Source organism: Hirundo rustica, chromosome 7 (genome assembly GCF_015227805.2).
Source record: "Hirundo rustica isolate bHirRus1 chromosome 7, bHirRus1.pri.v3, whole genome shotgun sequence".
In the NCBI taxonomy this organism is placed as follows: Eukaryota; Metazoa; Chordata; class Aves; order Passeriformes; family Hirundinidae; genus Hirundo; species Hirundo rustica.
The window spans coordinates 15,184,021-15,205,700 of NC_053456.1; the positions used below are offsets into that span (position 1 = coordinate 15,184,021).

The 21,680-nt window shown below is 60.8% G+C and overlaps 3 protein-coding genes across 5 annotated transcripts in view; 1 reads left to right on the plus strand and 2 right to left on the minus strand.

The window, feature by feature from the left end:
- The window catches only part of TNS1 (tensin 1), a 66,257-nt gene extending 62,267 nt beyond the window's left edge, over positions 1 to 3,990 (minus strand). For both annotated transcript variants that reach the window (XM_040069404.2, XM_040069400.2), the window contains exons 1-2: positions 3,974 to 3,990; positions 211 to 325 (exon numbers count right to left, since the gene is read on the minus strand). In XM_040069404.2, coding sequence (XP_039925338.1) covers positions 211 to 325; positions 3,974 to 3,979 — 121 coding nt within the window. In that variant the 5' untranslated portion in view covers positions 3,980 to 3,990. The remainder of the gene's footprint in view (positions 1 to 210; positions 326 to 3,973) is intronic.
- A 6,712-nt stretch (positions 3,991 to 10,702) lies between these two features.
- Positions 10,703 to 15,853, plus strand: RUFY4 (RUN and FYVE domain containing 4). Its single transcript, XM_040069541.2, has 9 exons — positions 10,703 to 10,767; positions 11,501 to 11,607; positions 11,948 to 12,073; positions 12,340 to 12,446; positions 12,603 to 12,746; positions 13,401 to 14,469; positions 15,283 to 15,419; positions 15,530 to 15,661; positions 15,739 to 15,853. The coding sequence occupies exons 1-9, from the start codon at positions 10,722 to 10,724 to the stop codon at positions 15,839 to 15,841; spliced, it is 1,971 nt and encodes a 656-aa protein (XP_039925475.1). The 5' UTR covers positions 10,703 to 10,721; the 3' UTR covers positions 15,842 to 15,853.
- Positions 15,854 to 17,219: 1,366 nt separating this feature from the next.
- Positions 17,220 to 20,619, minus strand: LOC120755205 (C-X-C chemokine receptor type 2-like). Of its 2 annotated transcripts, XM_040069889.2 has the most exons (3): positions 20,511 to 20,619; positions 20,325 to 20,387; positions 17,220 to 18,453 (listed from the first exon to the last, which is right to left on the minus strand). In XM_040069889.2, exon 3 carries the CDS (start codon positions 18,446 to 18,448, stop codon positions 17,372 to 17,374), a length of 1,077 nt encoding a protein of 358 aa, XP_039925823.1. In that variant the 5' UTR covers positions 18,449 to 18,453; positions 20,325 to 20,387; positions 20,511 to 20,619; the 3' UTR covers positions 17,220 to 17,371. The 2 variants fall into 2 exon arrangements, with proteins under 2 accessions (XP_039925823.1, XP_039925824.1); XM_040069890.2 differs by lacking the exon at positions 20,511 to 20,619 and having other exon boundaries at positions 20,325 to 20,449.
- Positions 20,620 to 21,680: the final 1,061 nt, after the last annotated feature.

The following is a 21,680-nucleotide window of genomic DNA, read 5'->3' on the forward strand; positions in this document are numbered from 1 at the left end:
ACCCTTGCCTCCCAGCCACCTTCCCACCACACACACCTTCTCACAGCCACGGCTCTCCCTCCAACACGCAGGCACACGTGCGTGCGCAGGCTGGCACAGGCACGTGTTTCCACATTCAGATCCTCGTGCACGCAGGCACACACACATCCCCGATGTCCTGACCTCCCTGGCACGTCCCTGTGCACGCGCACGCCCACGGCCCCAGCTCACCTCTGCAGGTGCTGCCCTGGCGCGTGATGGCCTGCCGGCAGATCCCGCATGCCTTCACCTTCTTGAAGCTCGTCATCTTGAAGGAGTGCGCTGGAGGGGCCTCCAAGTCCTGGGGCTGGGGGGAATATGGAGCTTCATCAGCGGTAACAAGGTGGCACCAAAACCCAGACACTCAACTCTGACCTGCCTGTTTCCCCTGGGTGGCGGTTCATCCTCCACCCATGGCACCCACACCCCTCCACCTGTGGCTGTGTCCCCTGCATCTGGGGTACAGGGTATGGGCTACAGGATACGGGGTCCAGGGCAGGGGACGGGGGGTGGGCTATGGGGTGGGAGATAGGGGACACAGGGGAATGGCGGGAGGGCTGGGCACTGCCTCCACCCCTTTAAATAGTCTCTGCCGCCCCCTGGCGGGGTGTGCCTTTGTGTAGTGTGTGTGTGCACGCGTGTACATACGTGTGTGTGCACATACATTTGTGCATGTGCACATATACGTGCGTGCACGTGTGTGCGTACACACAGAAGTGTGTGTGCACGCACAGACTGTGTGCACGGATGTGTATATGTGCACGTGTGTGTCCATGCTGTTTGTGTCTGTGTGTGCAGCGTGCATGTGCACACATACACAGGTGTGTACTTGCACGTGTGCACAGGTGTGTGCAGACATGTGTGTGTGTGTGTGCACAGATGTGTGCACACTCATGCCTCCCTGTGTGTCGGAACATCTCCATGTGTCCTTGTGAACACGTGCCTGTGCACAAGCGTCTCTGTGAGCATGTGTGTGTGGGCACACACAGGGGGGGAAGATGCTTGCAGGCACATGTGTGTGCAAACTCGTGTGCATGTGAGCACATGAATGCACATAGATAAAACGTATAGATAATACATGCACATGTTTGTATGCATGCGTGTGAGTACACAGTGCACAAAAACCTGTGTACACACCTGAGTATGTGTGGGTGCTGCCAGTAGGGTGCCCATGCTGGGGGTGTGTCACTGTCATGCTGTGTTTTGGGGTACGTGCCAGGCAGTGTGTGCTGAGATGTCTCCTGGAGGGGCATAAAGGGGGCACAAAGCCCCCTGAGCATGAGCAGCTGTGCCCACCCTGTCTGGCACAACCCAAAGCAAGGGGAAGCTGATGCCACGAGTGTGACTGAGTGCAGGATGGATCCAACCTGTGCAAGCATGTGTGTTCACACATGGGGGTTGAGGACAGGGAGGGGTCTTGGCACAGCTGCAGGCAGCCAGTGCTCCTCCCAAACCCCAGTTGACTGGGTTTTTGGGGGGTGGGGGGGGGCAACCCTTGGCAGCACTCCAGCCCTGCCCACCTACCCGCTGCCAGATGAAGACGTGAGCCCCTGTAAATCCGCCTTTTCATGCCAAGACTAATGAGATTAAGCAGAGGCCCAGTGGCCCCCCCTTGCCGTGGCACCCCGCTCTCCTCCAGCCCACTGCACCAGAGCCAAAAGGGATGGTGCCAAAGCGTTAGGGGTCCAGGTACCTCCCCACAAAATTCTCTGCCTCAGTTTCCCCAGTGCAAGCACAGACAGGAGATAGGCCATACACGTGTACTGCACGCTCCTGTGCGTGCAAGCACCCCTGGGCTGTGAGAGTGCTGCGAATGCAACATGGAGTGCATGTGTCACGGCCCTGCGTGCACACACACACACCTGCAGGCATGCACGTCCCCACCAGCCACAGCAGCAGCAGTGGCACGTGTGCATTGTTCCCATATGCAGGTCTATGTGCCTCCAAGCACACGCACAGGTTTGTCCATGTGTGTGCAAGCCCCTCTTCCCTGGGCACCTGCTCCCACAGGGCCACTCATGGGTGGTCCCTCGGCAGCCCCCAGAGCTGGTGCCACCCTGCCGGTGGGTGTGTACACAGACACGCACACACACACACACGTGCCTGTGCCCAGACGTGGCGTCACCCACCCAGCAGCCGTGGGAAAAGCTCCCCCAGGACAGGGGCTCCCACGCCGCAGTTGCTGGGTGACAGCGAGACCTAATGATGCCATGAGCTCCTTTGCATATGCAAAGCGGCATCATTGCCGCAGGGTGCCCCGGGAAGAGGCCTTGCCCCCCGCTCCCAGGGACCCACTGGGATGCCCAGGGATGCTGACACATCTCCCATGCACGTACCCCCCACTCTGCCCTGGCCTCCACAGCTTCATTAACAGCAATTATCCTCACTAGTGAAAGAGCTGCGCCATTGATTCCCACCCCTCCAGAGTCCCTTCTGCTTGTCTCATTGCCAACATCATCACTGTGCCAGAGGGGGACCAACCCAGCACCCAGCTTTATGCCCCCCCCCAGCCCCCTGCTGCTGGAGGGGAACTCCACCCACCCAGTGCCACTCTGGCAGCCAGAGAACCAGCCCATCCCACAAAACAATGCAGACCCAGCTCCATACTGGCAGCATCCCAGTTAGCCTCCCTGCCCCCAAGGCTGGAAACTTTTGGGGGAATGCAGGGACGTGGGCTGGAGGGCTTCTCGGGCATGTCACCTGGGTACCCACGCATGGGTATCCACCTCCAGGGACCAGCACCCACACGGTGCAGGAGCAGGGGTGCAAAGTATTCCTAGCCATGGGCCCTCCAACACACAGACCAAAGGAGGCTGGAAGGGGACCCAGGTGTCCTGGGCTGGAAGAGGCACCAGACAGAGATGCCAAATTAATCAAGAGCTAGGAGACCTGGGTTCATTGCCCAGCACTGCAGAGAGTGCAGTGGTGGGGGGGGAACCTGTGACACCCGGTTCCCTTGAGGCTGCAAAGCCAGGGTGGGTGGAGGGCACCGGGACACCTGGGTGCAGTCTTGTAGGCTCAGGTCCACCCAGAGTTTTGTGACCCACTGGGCCCACGGACCCAACTTGGACCGGGGAGGATGCAGAGTCCCAAACCCACACAACTAACTGTATCCCCCCCCCAGTTCTGCGAGTTTCCCTTCCCTTCAGTGGAGTAGCAGAGCCTCTGCCCCAGGGAATGGTGGAGCCCCCGGTCAGACACGCAGGCTGTGGGTCTTGGGGGATCAGCCTCCCATCCTCCCCAACCCCACAGATCCTCTTACAGCCTAGTGTCCCTGTCCCGCCATCCCAGCCCGGTCCCTCCTTCGTGTACCCCCCCAGCCTGTCGCCCACCGCCACTTCTCTGTCGGGCAGGGTCCCGCCCCGCTCCCCACAGTCCCCGGGGCTCCTCCCGGCCCAGCTCCCGGCCCGGTCCCCCCAGCCCCACCTCGATATCCGGCCGTCCCTGGCGGTCCCCGCTGTGTCCCGGTTCCCCCAGAGCCGGTGCTGGTACCGGTCCAGCCCCGCCGGTTCCCCGTGCTCCCCGTCAGCCCGTCCCGGTGCAAACGCCCCCGCTCCGTCCCGCTCCCCTCGCGCCCGCTCCCATCCACCGCCCGCTCCCGAGACCAGCCCCTCTCCGCGGCGCCGGGAGCCCGCGGCGCTGCTGTCCTGCTCCCCCCGGTGCGGGCCGTACCCAGAGCAGGCAGGAGAGGCACAGCCCGGTCATGCTGCCCGCGGCGCGGCCCCGGCCGGCCGAGCCCCCCGGCCCCTCGCTCCGCCCGCCCGCCCCACCCCGGCCCCCCCGCCGCCCCTCCGGCCGGGGGGAGAAGGGGAGCGGCAAACGCCCCCCCGATCCCGCAGCGCCCCAATCGAGTTGTCCCGGAGGCGTCTGGGACACCCCCCCCTAACGCCAGCAGCGGGACTGCGGGGCCCGAAGCGGGGCTGTGCGTGTCCCAGGCCCCCTCTTCCCCACTCACACACATTTGGGATCCATTTCCTCCGCTGACCGGGGGACACCCGCCACCCACGTCACCCTCATCCCTCCTCCGGCCTCCAGCGGGTCCTGCGGCGGGATGCACCCCCCCCCATCCCCAGCCGAGTCCCCTGGGTGGTCCCGGGATGGGAGACGGGGAGGGATCAGCGGACATCCATGCGCGGAGCTGGGGGGCCTCAGCGAGGGGGGACAAGCTCCAGGCGGGACGGAGAGCGGCTTGGCAGCCTGCGGCCCTGACCGGGATGGATTTGGCAGAGGGGTGCTCCAGCCCCTCCTGGGGGGCTTGGCCGTGCGACACACGGTTCCCCCTCTCTCCGCCAGTGCTGACTCCGGCTCCAGCCTGGAAACTTGTGCTCAGCTGGCCGTGACCATGAGGGTGTGAGTCAGGGTGCGGGACGTGCCAGGGGGAAGGACACAGGACGAGCCACGGCTGGCATGGAAACCTGGGCATGGAGGGGACGTGGGCACTGTAATGCCCCGCTCCCCATGCCTCAGTCTCCCATCTATACTCTGCATAAAACCGCCAGCCTAGAAAGGAAGGGGGGGAGCTGCCCTTCCCAGAGACTGGGGTTGCATCTGACTCCCCCCGAAGTGCAGCATCCCCTTTCCAAAATCTCCCTGTCCCATTGCCCTCCACCCCAGCACTATGTTGTGCTCACCCAGCCCAGGGTGGTGGTACCCCTGTGGGGATGTGCCAGCTGGGACAGGGGACAAGGGGACAACACTTCCCACCTCTCCATGCAAACCAGATCCAGGGGCAGAGGGAGGCTAGGGGTACTGATCCCGCTCACAACACCAAACAAGCAAAGAGCCATCCCTGCCCACCCCTCTCACACACCCCTCCCCATCATTAGAGCCCTCATTAATCAACCTCGTTACTGTCCACAAACGAAAGCCCAAGCGGAGAGAAGTGTCCACCTCCCCCCCTATAAATCACCTCCTCCCATTCACTGCCGTGACAATCCCAAGCTCCTCAGAAGGGCAGGGACAAGGGTCATGCGACAGGGATAGGGTGGCTGCAGGGACACAGCCCATCACATCATTTAAGGCTCGTTTTCTCAGCAGGTGGACACATATGGGGTCATTTAGCACAGGGACACCCCCCCCACACACGGGTTCGACTGGTGTAGGCATGTACTTCCAGTGCAGAGCCAGCCTTGGCAGTGTTCCTTTGGGTCCTGGGGTCACAACATGCCCAAGGCCCTCACACCCACTTCCACCAGAGCTGTCTGCACACTGCTCTTGAGTGCACAGGGCACACACACACATCACACATGTCTCCCTGTGTACATGCCAGGACACACTCATGAACACCACACACAGCCCATGTCACACATGGTGGGTGGGCCCCACATGTGTGTGCCTGCTGGCACGGAAAGAACTGAGACCCCCCTCTATAACAGCTCGCACTAACATAAAGCCCTGCTGCTACTGCCCCCAGCACACAGCCATGTGTTAGGGGACACGCACCCCATGGCAGCTCCACAGAGACCTCCTGTGCACCCACACCCCTGTGAGCTGCGGTTCCCTCTCACCTCAGCCCCATCTGCATGCCCATGAACACACATGCATAAGTACATGTGTGTTACAACCCCCCAAAAGTCCGTGTTCTCACACCCACATCAGAAACACACGGACAAAGTGCTGGACATGGGACTGCACAACTACCAACCCACATCTCACCAGTGCCACCCACCCACAGCCCTGACCACCCCCCAGTACTCCCATCAATTCACGATCCTGCATCCCCGGCGCACTCTGGGGTCCCCAAGCAGTCAGAGGCCTCTCCTTCGTCCAGGCTGTGTCCCTGTCCTGGCATATACTGGACTGTCACCAGCCTGCAGTGACTCCCTCAGGCACTTCCCAGCAGTGGCTTTGGCACCTGCTTTTCTGGCATGGTGCAGCTCAAATGTCCCATGCCATCCTGCCAGGCACGGGGCAGCTTCCCAAAGACTGAGGAACGAAGTGAGGGTGGTGCAGTCAGAGTCCAGCACCCTCCAACAGCTTCCCCCCCTCCCTGCCTCAGTTTCCACAGCCTGGGTGGCAGAGCAAAGTCCCCACACCAGGTGCTGCATGGGCACGGGGATCCCCTGTGGGGCAACCCTTCAGCACATGGATCCCACACATGCCGGGTGCTGACGGGCACAGAGGTGCCCTACACAGGGTGACCCCACAGGGGTGTCTCGTGTTGGGCACAGGGAGCCCACACTCACTGAATACTTTATGGGCATGGTGCTTCCCAGTGCCAGGTGTTTACAGGTACAGGGATCCCCCACACTGACCACTTTATGGGCACAGGGATTTCTCTTGAGGGGTGTTTTATGCGTTCCCATTGTGGGTTCTGTAAGGACAGGGACAACCCTTGCCTCTACGGTCTCTGTAAGGACACAGGGATCCCAGCAGATCCCTTAGAATGAAAGGCTGCACAGCAGATCCTCTCCAGTCAGGCACTGCAGGGGTCCTCGGGTGTGGGAAGAGAGGGTCACAGTGAGACGCTCTGGCGGGGGGCAAAAGGAGGGACAAAGGACATGCTCTGCACCCTGGCATGCATATGCAGGGTTTAACCCCCGGCTGCCCGGAGCAGACAGGGCCGGCGGCAGCCCATACACCCCCTCCCCGCACCCCGGAGCCCCCCAGCTCCGTGTCCCCCGCAGCCCCTAACCCTAACGCCGTGCCTGGCGATGCCCGCTTACCTCCCGGCGGCGGCGGGCGCGGAGGGGCAGGAAGCAGGACACCAAGGACTTCCCCCAGCCAATCAAGGTGGCAAAGCACCAGCTCAGCCGGGTCATGGTGCCCCTGCCCGGGGCTCACCCGGCGGGGGGAGGGTGCAGGGGCCGACCCCTGCCCAGGGCACGCTCGGATGAGCGGCCGAACCCAGCCGTGTCCCTCCCCCGGCGCCGGCCGCAACAAGCTCCCCTGCCCGGGCAGTGCCCCCGAAGTGCCCGGCCCTGGGCACGGGGCCGTGCGACAATGATGTGCTGGGGGGCTGCGGTCCCACCGGGCCCTGTCCCCCCCCGTCGGTCCCCCAGCGTCGCCTGCGCGCTGGCAGCCAGGCAGGGAGCACCGTGCCCGCCCCTGTCCTGCAGTGCTTGGGTGGGAGCCAGATCCGACACGCTCCCCCTCCTCCTCCTCCTCCCCCTCCTCCTCCTCCTCCTCCTTCTCCTCCTTCTCCTCCTTCCGCACGCGGGGCTCGGGGCTTGGCACCTCCGGCGCTCACCCGCCTGCCCTCCGGGCACGGCATCTCCTGGGGTGGGTGCCAGACCCTAGCAGGGACCCCCGCTCCAGCGCCGTTAGTTTTGGGGACGCAGGAGGTCGCACACCGTGGGTTCGATGCTAGCTCAATCCTCAACCCTCGCCCCAACCCGGCCTCAGTTTCCTTCCAGTACCCCCTACCCACCCCTAGCCCCAAATGGTGGTGCCTACACACGGACGGGGGGGGTCTTCCCTTCCCCTCTGCCAGTCCTCCTCGTATCCTACCAAGCCTCTCCTCAGGAGCCTGAGGACACAATCAGGGGCTCCCCACACAGCCCCCTTCCAGTGGGGTCCCTTCTCCAAAGCCTGCCTGACTGATGCACCGTGCTGTGGGCACAGCATTACCATGGGGAACCTCTCACTGTAGGACAGTCCAAAACCGCCCCGGGCACCCCAAAACCGTCCCGGGCACATCCACCTCGCCATGGGGATTGCACAGCGCAGGGGAGCAGAGTAACAGGCTGCAGCCGCCTGGGCACCACACACCCACAGAGGCAGTGCCAAGAGGAGCCGGCAGCAGCGCCCCTGCATGCTGCCATGATGCCGGGCAAGGACCCATCCCCACGGGGCAGCTGCTGGTGCCAAGCGTGGGCAGCGGCCATGCCAGGCATGGGCACTAATTGCATCTGCCTTGGGAAGCCTCCTAACAAGCAGCAGCATCAGGGTGGGGTGCAGGGAGTTTGGGTGGTCCCCCCCACTTCACGGCTGTCCCCCACAGCTCTGTCTGGCACCCTGGGAGTGGCAGAGGGCTGGCGGGCAGAGGGGGCCCGTGAGCCTCAGGGAGGTGACATCACCGCTGGCTCCATGGTCCCCCACCCCCATTTAATTAGCAGATGGCCCCCGGGCCCCCCCCGCTCCCCCCCCCGGCGGGCAGCGCCAGGCCTGTGCGGGGCCATTAGCTTTATTGGCTGTGCTGAACCAGGGCCAGGCCTCCTTAATTGAATTGCACCCACGCCAAGGATGGGTGAGAGTCTTCTCTGCCCCCCCAGCCCGAGGCACCCCCGCCCTGGCCCTTGGGTGGGGCAGGGAGAGGGGACCCTGCTGCCAGGCTGCCGCAGTGGCACGGTGGGCAGGGGCAAGTCCCCCCTGCAGGTGTTGGGGTCTTGCCCTTGCAGTGCCTGGCACGGGGCACGTGGGTGGGTGCAATGAAGGGCACGCACGGCGCCCTCTCAGCCTCGCACCCACAGCAGCCACACGAGCACAGCTCGCACCCACACACGCAGCCACATAGCTGTGCTCGTACAGCCTTCACACGTGTGCAATTACACACACACACACACACACACACACACGCGACCCCAGCACAGTGGGCTGATGCTCCACTGCCACGCAGCACCTGTCCACACCCCAATTCAACATGGGGTGCTGTGCCCCATGCCCACAGTACCACACACTGCAGGGTGGCACGGGGCAATGGGGTGCTGAGGAGGCTGGGGTCGCCCCAAGTACTGCCACTGGTTCGCCCATGCTCCCCAGCTGCACCTACAGGCCAACACCCACCCGCGAGCCAGGAGGGTGATGGGAGGCCCAGGCTCCCACTCAGCATCACTTCCTACTTTCACTTTGGTGCCGAGCGAGGCCTGGCCAGAGGGACACGGGTGTCCCCCAAGACATCCAGGTGGCACAGGTAGGGGCAGCATGCGCTACAGGGAGGGGCACAGCAGAGGATAGACGTGGGCATCACTGTGGCCATCCACCAAGATGGTGGTGGGGAGCGGGATGGCAGTACGTCCCCATGCCTGGACTGGTGGGATGGGCTGGCACCACCTCTGACATGCCCCCCACAGGGGTTTTTCAGTCCCCAATCAAGAAGGAGCCTGCAGGATAGGGCTGACACAGTACAGGGGTCCAGGCACAGTGAATCAGGCACATGCTGGGTTGGGGGCTCCCTAACAAGAGAGAGCCTTGTCCGGAATGCTCCAGAAAGAGCTTATACCCTGGCTCCGGGTACAGCCCATATGTGGAGGCCAGATGATTGGGGAGGGTTGTGATCCTTGCTGGGGGCGCTGCAGCTGCTGTGCCCAGGGGCTGTTGTACATGGGGGGACCTCTGTGCCAGGGTGTGCTGCTGCTGGCTGCTTCTAGCAGAGTATGGGTCCCGGACACCCTTCAGAAAATCTGTGGGCAGTTTCTTCAATACATTCAAATTTCCATTTGCACTGGAGAGCATCAGGGGCCCCTATGCCTGACACTGTCCTTCCTCTGCCCCTGCAAAAGTTGCATAGGGGGACCAGCCTTGCTGACCCTTTCCCTGGAACTGGCACCCTCACAAACAAGGAGCTGGGTACTGAGGGCTAAGCTGCAGTGCCTGATGTGATGTGGGCTGGGCAGGCTGTGGCTTCTGCAGCCCCACCGACCTCCCACACTTCCTCCTGCCCAAGGTACAAAAGGAGAAGCAGGCAGGCACGGCGTGGGCACGGGGACATGCCAGCGCACCCACGGTACTCAGGAACCGCCTCGGGGCACCCCACAGCTCCTGGACACAGGTAAGGGGCTTCTCTTCCCAGGGGAAACTGAGGTGCAAGTAGGGTGGGCAGATGCAAAGATAGCTCATCCAAGGTCTCTCAAGGGCACTGGGATGGGAACACAGGCAGCCCAAGACCTGCATCCTGCTCTCTCACTCTGCCATGGTAGAGGGCACAGAGCACGCACACGCTTGGACACGTTTGGGCACACTGGTGCACCCACTCCTGAGTGCACATGCACCCTGCTGGGCACGCCCCCCACACACACACCCACACATACACATGCTGCCCCACACCAGCCGCTGTGACAAGTTACAGACCTGCCACCTCCATGGGCTCTTTCCCTCACCCTGTCCCCAAGCTGCCACCCACCCTAAAATCAATCCCTTGCACTGTGCCCTCTGGCCCCCCACCTCATGCCCACAGCTTGCCCAAACCCTGTGCCAGCCATGGAGGCAACATGCTGTGCCAGAGGTTTCTGCCTAGGGAGCTGAGCTATGGGGGGCTGCATGTCAGGGGTGGTGTTTCCCCTTGCTCAACCACCCAGGACCCCCCCACATTGTCCATGATATGACTGAGGGAAGCGAGAGCAGAAGCAAAAACATCACTTCCCCTGCGCCAAACCCACATCCTGAATCCTGGTGAACAGGGACAGGGATAAGGACAGGGACAAGGACAGGGACACACTCAGAACACGGTGGGCTCAGCCCCAGGAACTCCCCAAGGAACGGGAGCAGAGGCTGAGGACATAGAGGAGCAGGGCATGTGGACAACTAGGAGGGTGCAGGATGGGACACCTTTGTCCACCCCATCTGCTCCAGCTATGTAGTGGGGGAACGTGGGCAAGGTAATGGGTGTCTACACCTACCCCCTCTCACATAACAGCAGGAAGCTCTGGGGTAGAGCTGGGGGGGCAGACCCTCTCTCTGGGACAGAGAGTTTGGGGGTGCTGAGGAAGTGCCGGCCTAGAACCTCTCATCACTGCCCCTGCCTCTGCAGATCCCTGTGAACAGCCATGGCAGGGGAAGGGGAGCTCAACCGTGTCATCAAGGACCTGCAGAGTAAGTGTGCCAAGCAGTCCCCTGCCAGCATGTTCCCTGCATTGTACGTCTCACTCTGGCCATGCCAGATCCCTTCTTGCACCCAAGTCATGGGCAGTGGGGGTGCCAGGGGTGCTCCAGAGGATCCCCTGCCAACCCTGCCACTGCTGCCTGCTCCCATCCTCGCTGCCAGCCCCGGGGAACCAGCAGTGCCCAGGAGGTGGCTGTGCTCATTGCTTCCCCTGCTCCCCTCCTTCATCCTAGGGCAAGTTCCTCTTTCTCTTTGAAGGAAAGGAGGCTCAGTGGGGGATCTTATCACTCTCTACAACTATCTGAAATGAGGTTGTAGCCAGGAGGGAGTCAGTCCCTTCTCTGCAGTTACAACAGTTAGAATAAGAGGAAATGGCCTCAAGTTGTGCCAGGAGAGGTTTAGTTTGGATATTAGGAAAAATTTCTTCATGGAAATGTTTATCAAGCATTGGAACAAGCTACCCAGGGAAGCAGTGGAGTCACCACCCATGGAGGTATTTAAAAGACATGTAGATGTGGCATTCGGGTGCATGGTTTACTGGTGGATCTGGAAGTGCTGGCTTAATGACTGAACTCGATCTTGGAAGTCTTTTCCAACTTAGAGTCTATGATTCCATGATTTTATCAACCATCAGAAATCCCCAAGGCCAGGAGTTGTGAGGCAGTGGGGAGAGGGGTAGGATGGGAGAGGGTGCCATGCCAGCCCAGCCCTGCCATCCCGCAGAGACCGTGGCCGAGCTGAAATGCAGCTACCAGGAGCAGAATCTGCCAGTGACAGACGGGAGCCGGGAGCTGCACAGCCTCTGTGCCCAGCTAGAGTTCCTCCTCCAGGTACTGCTGCTCCTCCATCTCTGCTGCTCCCTACCTCCTTTCCCCTTAGGCACAGCTGGGAGCAGAAGGGACCCTGTGTTAACCATTCAGGGGATAGAATAACCCCACCCAGCATTGTCTGGCCCTGGGCATCCCCAGCCACCTGGACCAGGCTCTCCCTTGTCCACATGTGTAATTACATATGCTGCAAAAGGGAAATAGAGGTATGGAGACAATGAAGAGAGGGACACCCGGGGCAACCCTGCCGGGGGAGCTGGCTGGATTCCAGCCGCCCAGGGGCAGGCTAGGGGGAACAGGGGACACTCCCAGAGAAGAAAGTCCAAGCTTTTACCTCTGCCAGTTTGACCTCAAGGAGAAGAGGAGCTTCTTTGGGCAGCGCAAAGACTATTGGGACTTCTTGTGCCAGGGCCTAGCACGGTGCCGGCAGGAGCATGAAGGCATTCAGTTCGTCACCTCTCTGGACAAGGTGGGCATGGGCTGGTGGGGTACCCAGGGTCTTGTGCCCACACACGAGCTTTTGCTTGCTTGTGGGTGCACGTGTACCTGTGCACAGGCACACACTCGCCTGGGCACCAAGCATTCGCCCACTGGGGCTATAAACAGTTTCGTCCCCTCTGGGATCCCCACTGCACCCTAGCCCTGGGTACCCTTTTCCCCCCTGCATGGGCTGGGAGGGAAGTGTGGGGGGGCAGACTGGAATGATGGGGATTGATAACCCCCTCTCCCCCGCAGCTAAAGACCCCCGTGGGCAGGGGCCGAGCCTTTCTGCGGTACTGCCTGGTGCACCGGCAGCTGGCAGAGTCCCTGCAGCTCTGCCTCCTCGACCCTGAGAGCCTCTGGTGAGAGCAGGGGCGCAGTGAGGGGATGCTTGTAGTGGTGGGGGACATGGCCAGGGTGGGCAGTGCCCTGCAGCACCCAGTCAGAAGAGGTGATGCAGGCATGTGTACCTGTCCAGGGCATGAAGGGATATGCATGAGCCTGTTTTATGGTTGCAGCGAGTGGTACTACGCCCGTAGCCCCTTCCTGAACCCCAAACGGCGAGCAGAGATCCTGGGCTGCCTCTATGAGCTGGACTGTGTCACCTTCCACCTGGCCCTGCTTAGGGATGACCTGGACACCGCCTGGCCCATGTTCTCTGAGTGAGCTTGGGGACACTGGGGGCACCCAGAGGTATTGGCAGCACTGGGGGTGTCAAGGGCATCAGAGGCACCTGGGGCTCAGCATTTCAGAGAAGCATGTTTGCATTGCCCTACTGCCCTAGACCCCACAGAGCATTCCAGATGTGCCAGCTCTCCATATGTAGTCCCAGGAGGCCACAATCACTGGCACCAGCATGCACATCCTGCCTGTGCCTGCAAGCATGCCACATTGCATATGTGGACACACAAAGCCATCCTCTGCCAAGTATATCCCTGCTGCACTGCTGTGACACTGTGCCACTGTGCCACTGTGACATCTGACACACAGGGACACATGTATGTGCTTGCACACCCTTGCCCCGGGCACACTTGTGAGGGGGCACTCATGGATGCAGCTGTCCCAGCACACTCACACCTGTTCTGCTGCTCACACGCTCGTGTGCACAGACTGCCACGAGCACACATACTTGGGTCCATGGGTGCCACATGTTCTGTGGGTGCTCAGACTGGTGGCACCAACATCCCTGATCCTCTGCCCTGCTGCCCCCTAAATTCCTGAAGACTGGCTGTGCCCAGGGAGCCTAAATGGAAGGTGGTGATGCCCTGTTCACCTTGGGGATGACCCGGTAGTCCTGAGCCCTGTGTCCCCTCTAGGCCACTGGTACGGCCCAGGCCCGTGATCAGGAGCAGCCCAGCAAAGACAGCCCTGCAGACTGACAGTGTCGGCACTGCGGCGCATGGATCATCCGATGGCATTGGCCACCCCACTGTGGCACTCCATGCGGCACCGGCCCATCCGTGCCCACACACCACGGCCACCCTGCAGGAAGGGAGTGTGGAAATGGAAGAGGGATACGTAGAGCACAGGGAGGTGAAGAAGGACACGGAAGAGGAGGATGAAGAGGAGGTGGAGAAGGATGACAGTGAGGATACAAAGGAGGTGAAGGCGGAGAATGTGGAAGTGGACGTGCAGAAGGACGTGGAGGAGGATTTGGAAGAGAAGGATGAAGAGCTGAAGGAGGATGAGAAGGAGGTGAAGGACGTGGATGTAGAGGAACTGGAGGATGCAAATGGTGCTGGCAAAGCAGTCCAGACTGATGGTGCTGGAGAGCCTGGCATGTCCCCACTGCCCGCTGGCACAAGGTGCATGCTGGGGTCCCTGTCACTGGTGCCCAGGCAGCCAGGTGGGACAGAGGAATCCCTGCAGGCACAGGTGTCCCGGCTGAGGGCCGAGCTGGCTCAGCGTGAGGCGGCAGCACAGGCGCTGGCGGTGCAGCTGGCACAGGCAGAACTGCAGCACCAGCGGCAGGAGGAGGGCAGTGCCCGGCAGGCCCAGCTGTGGGCACACGAGGCCGAGGCACTGCGGGAAACCAACGCCTTCCTGGAGCGGGCACTGGAGGCAGCGCTGGCAGCGGGGGACCTGGGGGCACTGGCACGGGCACAGGAGGAGGCACGGGGCTGGCAAGAGGTGGCAGAGGAGCGGGGTACCCAGCTGGCTAAAGTGCTGGCAGAGGCGGCAGCACTGACCTCGCGCCTGCAGGAATGCCAGGAAGCGCTGGTGGCGGCAGGACAGACGGACGTGATGAAGGATGCTGATACCTCAGATGAGGTGGCTGCCGTGGAGGAGGTGCTGCGGCAGGCACTGGAGCTCGCCCGTGGTCCCCAGGAGCCCCCACCGGCCCCCCAGGCAGAAGAGGAACCCACGGTCATCAGCATGGCCATGGTATGGGCAAGCCCAAGGGGATCCCGTGGTGGGGTGGGGCTTTGGGGTCCAGGATTGAGCCCCAGCTCTCCCCCAGCTCTTGGCCAGCCTGGCTGCCACAGCACAGGAGGAGACCTGGCAAAGCCGGCAGCAGCTCCAGGCCCAGCAACAGGAGATGGCACGGCTGCAGGAGGAGCTCAGCAGGTTGGGCAGGGACCCCTACTTCCACCACCCATCACCGCACAGTGGGACCTCCTATCTCCACCAGGTTTCCCCTGGGGCCCCCAGTGATGCTGATTGGACACAGCAGCTGGAGATTGACAGGGGGAGAGAGGGAAGGATTTGAGGGGGGGGACACTGGAGGGAGGGGTCAATTTGGGAGTGATAGGTAGGTGGAGGGGTAGGTGGGCAGAGTTGAACTGGTTTGAGGTTAGTAGATAGAGGAAAGGAGGGATCAATTTAGGATGAATGGATAGAGATGGGACAGCGGATGGAGAGACACAGGGGTGAATTTGGGATGACTAGATGGGTGGGTGGGCAGAAGGCCAGGGGTACGGATGTGGAAAAGGATGGATGAACAGTGGGGAAATAGATGGGTGGCAGATAACAAAGTGGTTGTGAGGATAGGGAGAGAGCTGGAGGGCAACAGCAGAGAAAAGACGGGAGGGAAGGAGGGACGGAGGGAGGAAAGGAAGGAGGGAGGAAAGGGGAGAGGGAGCGAGGGAGGGAGGGACCAGCGGCGGGAGGTTTATCCGCATGCATGGAGGGATGGAGAGACGAGCAGCTGAGAGACAGGGGGACCGTGTCGCCGCTGCCCGCACCAGGGCTCGGCAGGACGGTGAGCGCTGGGCATCGGCGCTGCAGCGGGCGCAGCGGGAGGCCCTGGAGCGGGAGGCCACGCGCGGCGCCGAGCAGGCACGGCAGCAGGAGCTCATCCGCGACATGAAGGGGCGGCTGCTGGAGCTACTGCGGTGAGAGCCCCGGGGCCTGCACGCAAGGGCAAGGGGGACCCAAACCCCTTTGCCCAGAGGAGGGCACCAGAGCCCAGGAAAATCCAGGGCTGACCTCTCCCCTCCCGCAGGGAGAAGGATGCCCTGTGGCAGAAGACAGAGGGCATTGACACCCCGGTGGCCAGTCCGGTGCCCTGCGACCCAGGGTTGTGTGCCCGCTGCCACAAGGATTTCCGCCTCCTCTCCCGGCGATACAGCTGCAGGTGGGCTATGGCGGGAATGGGGGTGGCACTGGCACAGTGCAGGGTGCCTCAGCTCTCCCCTCCTGCTCTCTCGGCAGGCTGTGCCAGGGCAAGGTGTGCCACGCGTGCTCCGTGGGCATGGGCAAGCACGGCCGCTGCTGCCTGATTTGCTACCAGCAAAGGCACTCGCAGGCTACATGAGGGGACAGCGGCCCTGGCACAGTGTCTGAGACACCTCCTGCCCTGGCTGCCTCCTCTCGGACTTACTGGGTACCCAGGTCCTGCTGCCCAGCAGTTTGGGTTTGACGTGTGTCTTTCTTGCGGCTGGTCCACAAAGAGAAAAACTACTCATTTCTGCTACCCCTGTGGCTTCCGTGTCATCCATCAGTCGCTGCCAGACTGACACTCGCGTTGGGTGCAGGGTAGGGAATGCTGACGCGGGCATGTTCAAGTTCTCCTGGTGGGAAACCATCCCCAAAAAGGGTGTCCCAGCTGCAGCCAGGGTGAGCCACTGCTTGCACCATCCCACAGTGGGGAGAGTGGAGATCTCTTGACCAACAGCCCTGGCTTCCTACCACATTGCAAGGAACCACTTGGGCAAGAGGTTTCTCAGATGCAAAGGTGATGGGCTGTCCTTGCTTCAGCACCCCCCTGACTCTGCTCTGCCCCAAGTCCCCAGAGTTCCCACCGGGGTGCTGGGGACCCCCGTACCCACCCAAGAGCCTGCACGTGGGTGACATCCGCTGATGTCCCCATGGTTATGGACCCCTAGGAACCTGGATCAAGGTCAATGGAGGAGCAGTGGGGACTCCAGTGGAGAGATGTGTAGGTGTGCTGGGGCAGGAATCCTGAGGCCTGGCACACAGAGTGGCAGGAGAGTCCCCAGCAGGGTCACAGTCCCTTCTTCAGCTCCTCGACCCCAGTCAAGTGTCAGCCCCAGTTGCCCAAGCCAAGGCGGAAACACCCTGGTTGTGTAAGGGACAGGTTCCCAGCCCTTTGCACAACAATGTCCTGACACCATGGCTGGGGGGGAGCGGGGGTGCCTGGGGTGCTGGCACCCTTCAGGCAGGGGTCACAGGGCTGGCTCAATGTGAGGGGCTGCACAGAGGTCTTTCAGTGATTTGCTCTGCTGGGGTTGACATTAGGGTTGGGAAGGGAATGACTTTGTCCCCAGGTGGAATAGGCTCTACATAGAGACCTCTGTACCATCAAAGTGCCAGGACCTGTCTGGGGAGCTGTGGGAAGCAAAATCTGGGCTAGGGAACCCTGTGGGATGCACAGGATGCCGAACCCTGTCCTGGAAGAAGGGTTACCCACACTCTGACAGGCTCAGCAGGCACCACTCTTTTGTCACTGTCCCCAGAGAGGTGCTCTGGCCTTGTCCTGCCATCTCCCTTACCGTGGCAAAGAGGAGCCAGACATGGGTGACCAACCCACCAACTCCTTTATTGCTGGATGGTCATCAGGTAAAAACACCATCCCCACAGCAGGCTCACAGAGGGTCATAAGCTTTGTCCCAAAGAAAGGGGCGGGTGGACACTTGACACCACTCCTTCAGCAATGGGGTCCTACCACCTTGCCACCCAAGCTTCCTTCCAGTTGGGGTCCAGCATCCAGTGGTGGCCCTGCTCATCCCCATGGTATCACCATCCACATTCCAGGGGGCTGGATGAAGATGCTGAGGTGTGTGGGGTGCTGCTGGTACCCACAAGGGCTGGGTCCCAGAAGGGCTCAGAGGGTTGTGGATGTATTGCCGGAGGTGGAGGCATAGGAAGTGCGGCCATAGCGGGCGACAGCATCCTTGCTGATCAGCCCACGCTGCGCTAGGATCTTGAGGAAGCTGTTGCGAAACTTTTGGCCGATGAAGGCATAGATGATGGGGTTGATGCAGCTGTGGGCAAAGCCCAGGACCTGCGTGATGGAGAGGGCGGTGTCGATGCGGTTCCTCCTTTCACAGGTCTCAGCAATGGCATGCGTCCTCATGAGGGTGTCGCTCACCAGTGTGATGTTGTAGGGCAGCCAGCAGATGAGGAAGACCAGCACCACAGCAAAGATGACCTTCATGGCCCGCTGCTTCTGAGCGTTCTTGGTCTGCAGGAGGGTGTGGATGGTGACGCCATAGCAGAAGAGCATCACCAGGAGGGGCAAGATAAAGCCGAATGTCTGCGGCAGGATCCGCAGCACCACCCGCCACTTGGCCGTGTCCTCACCACTGATGTGCTCATAGCACACGGTGCCATTGTTGGGTGAGCGGAAAGCCTCACGGAAGAGCAGCACGGGCAGGGAGAGCAGCGTGGAGAAGACCCAGATGCCCAAGCAAACAAACTTCACCCAGTGCCTCTTCTCAGTGGCAGCCCGTGTGGCATAGACAATGGCCAGGTAGCGGTCCACGCTAATGCAGGCCAGCAGAAGGATGCCACTGTAGAAGTTGGCTTCCTGCAGCACGGAGATGGCTTTGCACATCACAGTGCCGAAGACCCACTCGTGGGCTCGGTAGGCTGCCCAAAGTGGCAGGCTCAAAGCAAAGAGCAGGTCTGCCACAGCCAGGTTGAGCAGGTAGACATCGGTGACGGAGCGGCTGGTGTGGCTGGAGGTCACCACCAGCACCACCAGCCCATTCCCTACCACACTGAGGATGAAGACGAGGCAGTAGATCACCATCACCAGGTACTTGTTGAGGACAGAGCTTTCAGGATGGCATGGGGAGGATAAGATAGCAGTGTCAGGCATGGCTGTGCTGTAGTCGTAGGTGTAGTTGTAAAAGGAGAAGATGTTGGAGAAATCCCCACTGTAGGACAAGGACTCCATTATGCCTGTGGAGCACAAAACGACATGGGTGTGGGGTGGCAGTGTTGTGGACCAGGGGTGACAGCATCTCTGGGTCCTCTGGCATTTCCATTGTCCCCCAGGTCCCCTCCCAGCCAGTGGGCAGCAGTCCTTCATCACTCCACTATGATGGAGGACACAGCATCCACACTGTGCCAGGTAATGGTCAGTGCTGCAGGCAGACACTGTTCCTCATATGCCCCCTTGTAAAACATGCCCTGCATGCCTCAGTCTCCTGCATTTCACCCCAATCCTCTCCCTTTCATGAATCCTGTGGAAGAAGTTGCTCCCCCATAGACTGATCACCACTTCACAGTTTGGGGGGCTTCCCCATCAACGTAGCTTCACGTCCCTCCAGGAGACACCTGGCTCCTCCAGAAATCCTGGGCTCCCCTGCTTACTGTGGGTCCTTCAAAAGCCTCTCAGCTCTTTGGGCATCTCATAGCCCCTCAGGCACCTCCAAAGTTCTTCAAGTACCCTGTATCCCTCCAGGCTCTCCACCCCCTCAAGCATTGCTGTTGTGTTGCCTGGAATGGAGTTGCCTCTCCTGCCACTTCAGCCAGCAGCAAGGCTGTGGTCACAGTGCCAGGGGCAGGCAGCACTCATGAAGGTCTGAAGTTGATTTTGTGCCCTTCTTCCACCTCCTGGTTTTGCTCCTGTGGGAGTGGTTTCAAGACCCGGACAGAAAGGCATGTCACACTTTGCAGGCAGCTTTGGAAATACTACATCTCTGGTTTTCCTGTTGCTCAGCTGGGCACTGCCATGTCCCCCCGTGCTTGGCCTCAATGGGGAAATCACAGGTGGCAGTCATTTTTCCTGTCTCCTCACACATAGGAGATGGTGAGCTTGCTCTGTTCCTGCCTTCCCAAAGACCCCTGGCTTTCAGTCTTCTCCCAAAATGGATCTGGACTCTTGTTTCACTCCAGTCTCAGCCCTCTGTCCCCTTTCTGAGCCCCAGCCCCTTCAGGGCTTGGAGATGCCAGGACTGCTTGGAGTGCTGAGTCCCCCCAGTGCTGGGGACCCCCACCTCCAAGCTGTCCCTGTTTGAACCCAAACCATCCCTGGAATCAACTTTCCCCTTTGGCCTGATGTGAATTCCCTGCTGCGGCTGCCCAGAAAAATCTCTCCCTGGCTCTGCTGTATCCTGTCTTGCAGTGATCCAGGGATGGAAATCCTGGGATGGTGATCCCAGGGTGATGATGCTGGGATGCTGAGGCATCAGCATCCTGAAGGACCACAGCCAGGGATGCTGCCAGTGCTGATGGGGGAATGTCCTCCCAAGTGGGGCTGCCATGGCACAGGGCAGAGCCTGATGGCAGTGCTTCCCCTCCATCTATTTCTGGCTGCTGCTTTCTGCCTCCCCACTCCAAAATTCTGGTGGTTCCTCTGGAACCGGATATTCCCTGGGTATACCACACACAGATACTCCACAGCTGGCCCAGATGGGGGGAACAAGAAGCACTCCATTTTCCCTCCTGACCCTGGAAGGGCTGGGGGACACTGGGGTGGCCCTGGGGCTCCCAGTGGGGTGGAAAGAGGGACATGCCATGGGGAAGGATCCTCCCCAGCTCATTGCTGTGTAAGGAAATGGGAACAGGCACTTTTTCCCTGCGGTCCCAAGGCTGATGTCCCTGCAGGCTATGGAGGGTTTGCACCCTAGATGAGCCCTCAGCACAGCCTTGGGTGCTCCCACCCACCACCTCCCTCTACCCTTGCACCAAGCAACCTCTTGGGCAGCTGGAGCAACCCACCCCAGCCCCCAGCCTGCTCCACATGCGAAGGGGCTCAGATGGGTGTTGTGGGGCTGTCAAAGCCCAAGGAAAGCCACAATCTCCAGTGGCACACCCCACAGACTCACTGGTTGCTGCTGTCGCGGTCCCCTCCAATGTGGGGTCTTCTCCTGATCGCAAGTTGTTTCTCACTGGGAAGCACACAGGCACGGGTTTAAATCCAGATGTCACCCCCAAGGGGCTCCAGCACAAAGTATGGTGGGATGCAGGGCAGCACCAGACCCAGGGCTCTCGCCAGCAGGAAGATCCCTCACCTGCGCCTGCTGCTGTGTGCCGTGCCGCCTCCCAGTACCCCTTTCCTCCACCAGCCACTTTATACTGCCCGGGGAGGAAATGTTGCAAAATCTTCTAGCATGAAGCGGAAGTGGCAGCCAAAGGGACCCTTCCCTGGTCCCCCCAGATGCCTTTCCCAGGCCGAGGGGAGCCCGCAGTCCCGACACCCTCCCGTCCAGAATGTCCCAGGCCACGCTGCACTGGGGGTGCACCCAGGGGCTCACTGTCATCCCTGCGATGATGCACCCCAGGGATCTCCAGGTGGGGGTCTCCAATTTGTCCCCAGGCCCTCAGTGGATGAGGGGATGCCCTTCAAGGCACCCCTGTGTGCTGCAGTCCCCCCAGGAAAGAAGAAGCTCTGCAAGGCCATGGCCAGTGGGTGATGGCAGTGCAGGGCTCTGTGCCTCAGTTTCCCCATTGATAGAGCAGGGGTGGTGTTAGCATTTGGGGAAAGCACAGGGGGACTGCAAGGCTGTCCTCTGTTGGGGGTTGCTGTGGGGGACCCCCCCCCCCCGGGTTGAGTCCCGTGTCCCTCCTGCTCTGGCTGTGCCATGCCAAGCTAAGAGAAGTCAAGCCATGCCCTCAGACAGAGCCGTGCCCCTGTGCCAGCCCTGCTGACTTAGCAAATGCTGTGGCTCTGAGTACCCCTATTGCTTTTAGGGGAAACCTGCACACAAGGGCATTCCCCATGCTCCCCCATTACTCCGGGGCACTCACAAACCCTTTGAGCACCCCCAACCTCACAGCTTTCCATGCTCGTCTGTCATAGGGGTGCCCCACGTTTTTGGGGCACCTGTTAAGTGCCACCATCATATTCCTTGGATATCAACACAGACTCAAGGATACTCCTATTCTCTGGGAACACCTGCCCAGTTTTGGGCTACCTCCAGCTTACCATTACAGCCCCCCCTAGGATATCCCCACTCCCTGTGTCACCTCACATTTTTGGGCCCTTGTAGCCCTGTAACGATCCATTTTACAAGATACCATTTTCCCCTGTAAGCACCCCACATCCCCGGAGCACCAATTCTTACAGAGACCCCCATACACTGGGGCACACCTGCTACTTCCTAGAGCGTCCCTATAATCCCAAGGGCACCCCACTGTTTCGGGGACCTCCAACACGGTGAGTATTCAATTAACGGGGGGGG